Raw genomic sequence first — 2744 nt, 5'->3', positions numbered from 1 at the left:
CTCGAAAAAAAAAAAAATAGGGAGCCAGATACATAATAAGTTAGACATAACTTAGGAACATAAGAGGCTGATGGAAGTCATCAAGGACCTTGCAGATCTCTGTGAGTTCGAGACCAGCCTGGTCTACAGAGCTAGTTCCAGGACAGGCTCCAAAGCTGCAGAGAAACCCTGTCTCGAAAAAAAAAAAAATATGGAGGTTTGCCAGCTAGTGGCAGGTGGGTCTGAGTTCGGGCCAGCCTGGTCTAGAGATACCCTGTCTTATAAAACAAAACACACAAAGACTGGGGGTGGGGTGGTCTCCTTGTAGCAGCCTCCACAACCCGCCAAAACCCCTTCCAGCCGCCAATCTTGTCTAAAGCAGCAACCGAGCCCAAGTTAAGCGTCTACTTACATTCCGGATGGGCATCACAGGTCCTGTTAGCTGAGTGGCCAATTTAAGTTCTTCAGCCTGTTTTTGATAACAAGAAACGTTGAGTCCAGCTTCTTTCTCGTGCCTTTCACACTTGCTTTGTGTGAGCTTTGCTCCTGAGGAGCAGGCTGCCCGGGCTTGTGGCACTCATTCCATGGCCACTATGGCTTACTAGAGGGTCCTGCTCAAACAAATCTACCTTCATCTAACCCCACATCAGTCAGACACCCATCGATCCCTGTTAAATCGTTTTACACTTCTTTATACTATAATACCGTAATTGTTCCTGGATAACCTTGTAGGGGGGCATTTAGCCCCCAGGTCACTGAGATGGCAAAGCACAGGGGTTCACAGCCGGCCCGCAGGGCTCATTTCCCCGTACGTGCCAGTCCCCTCATCTTAGCACGGCTACCACCTCAGCTGAGCTGGATCCAGTCACACAGACTCACCTACGCTGAACCCCACCCCACCACGAAGGCCGAGTACGCACCGAACTATCGCCCTTCTTTGGAGCGGAAGGCTTCCTGGGGAAGAGGATGAGCTTGGAGCGGTACTCCTTCAGGCGCTGCACGTTGGCCTGCAGGGACTCGGTGGACTTGTTTCGCCTCCTTGGGTCCACGGAGATGCCGATGGTGCGAGCCACCTTCTTATGGATACCAGCCACCTATCCAGAAACGTAAGTGGGTGAACCGCCTCGAAGGCCCTCCCCTGCTGCCCCTGCCGAGAGAGCTCGGTGCCCTCAGATGGAAAAGGGTTCAAAGGTACTTTCATCAAGACAGTACAGCGATTCCGGAGAATTGTCATCATTGCACCGAGCACACCACGCGCGCCGAACGCAGAGACCCCGCCGACTTCACTCACCCTGAGTTCCTCCAGGCTGAAGCCCCGGCCAGCTCGGACCTTGGTGTGGTAGCGCACTGTGGGGCACCTCACGATGGGCCTGATGGGTCCGGACGCGGGGCGCGGGGCAATGCGGCGCGCTTTCGCCTGCCGGGCCTTGCGCCTGCGGGAAAAACACAAGCGTCACCCCTGCTCCGCACGCGGCACGGCGGCCCCCGCCCCGGGAACGCGCGAGGCTCGCGCCCGCACCTGCGGATCTTGCGTGCCGGCTGGTTGAACCAAGTGTCCACTCGCCGCTGCCAGTCCTTGTGGAAGTGGGGCTTCAAGATCATGCCATTCCGGCTGGGCGCCATGGCTGCCTAAGGCCGCGAGGGAGAGGAGGGCGGCGGGTGAAGGCCAGAGTCCCGAGCTCCCGCCCCGAGTCCTCCCGCCCCTGCCCGGGCTCCGGCCCCATGCCGTCGGCGCCTGGGCTCCTCCATAGCTGCGCGGGCAGCTTCTCCTCGCCGATGGCCGCGGAGGGAGCCCGATGGAGCCCGATGCGACACGATGGTGGCGGCCCGGCCGTAGGGACTCACCTCCCGTGCAGGGGAACGACCGAGCGGAAAAGACCGAGGGCCGCAAAGCACCCTGGGGTTGTCGAGAATCCGGCCAATCCTAAGCACCGGCGCCCTCTAACCAATCAGAACGGGGAGAGGAGGAAATGGCGTCATGCGGACCCGCCCGCCGGCTCCCTGGCGCCTCCGTGGACTTGTGGCGGCCGTTTCTTTGCTGGTTCCCGACCTCGTAGGGCTTGTTCCTCTGGTCTGCTGAGTCGGAGGCGCCCAGATAGGAAAACTTAAAAGACCCGCTAATTAAAGTCCTAAAACTCCTTCTCCCTCCTGGCTTCTGTGTTTTTTACCCACCCACCCAGGAACGGGCTTTCCTCTCTCTCTTTTTTTCGAGACAGGGTTTCTGTAGCTTCGGAGCCTGTCCTGAAACTAGCTCTTGTAGACCAGGCTGAACTCACAGAGATCCGCCTGCCTGTATCTCCTGACTGCTGGGATTAAAGGTGTGCACCACCACCGCCCGGCTCTTTATTCTTTTAAGAGCTGTGGTCTCTCTGTGTTGTCCAGGCTTGCGTACAACTCACGTTTCTCTTCCTCGGAGCTGAGATCACAGGCGGACACCACCATTCCCGGAATTTTTTTTTGAGATTTTTATTTGTTTTACTTTATGGATATGAGTGTTTCAGTGACTCACGTCCGCATCACGTACATGCAGCGTTCAGAGAGACCGGGAGAGGGCGTCGGATCCCCGGGACTGGAGTTGAGTTGCCATATGGCTTCTGGGAGTGAACTGAACCTCTCTGGAAGAACAAGCAGTAACTTGTAACTACTTAGTAACTGCTTAGCCGTCTCTCCAGCCCCAGCTCCCCATTTATTTAGATAAGCCCTTTACCCCAGACTTAACTCCTCGGGATTGGCTGTGAGCATATGTATATATTGCGTTTGTCCAG

At 56.7% G+C, this 2744-nt stretch overlaps 1 protein-coding gene and 1 non-coding gene across 2 annotated transcripts in view; both read right to left on the bottom strand.

Moving 5' to 3' along the window:
- Positions 1-1918, bottom strand: part of Rpl13 (ribosomal protein L13) — a 3063-nt gene extending 1145 nt beyond the window's left edge. The window contains exons 1-5 of the mRNA XM_005345815.3: positions 1825-1918; positions 1499-1608; positions 1271-1412; positions 900-1073; positions 392-448 (exon numbers count right to left, since the gene is read on the bottom strand). Coding sequence (XP_005345872.1) covers positions 392-448; positions 900-1073; positions 1271-1412; positions 1499-1602 — 477 coding nt within the window. The 5' untranslated portion in view covers positions 1603-1608; positions 1825-1918. The remainder of the gene's footprint in view (positions 1-391; positions 449-899; positions 1074-1270; positions 1413-1498; positions 1609-1824) is intronic.
- LOC113455972 lies at positions 1129-1215 on the bottom strand. Its single transcript, XR_003376871.1, has one exon. It is a non-coding gene; the product is annotated as a small nucleolar RNA MBII-202 (small nucleolar RNA).
- Positions 1919-2744: the final 826 nt, after the last annotated feature.

This window comes from Microtus ochrogaster, chromosome 4 (assembly GCF_000317375.1).
Source record: "Microtus ochrogaster isolate Prairie Vole_2 chromosome 4, MicOch1.0, whole genome shotgun sequence".
In the NCBI taxonomy this organism is placed as follows: domain Eukaryota; kingdom Metazoa; phylum Chordata; class Mammalia; order Rodentia; family Cricetidae; genus Microtus; species Microtus ochrogaster.
This window is presented reverse-complemented; position numbering and strand designations above follow the sequence as displayed.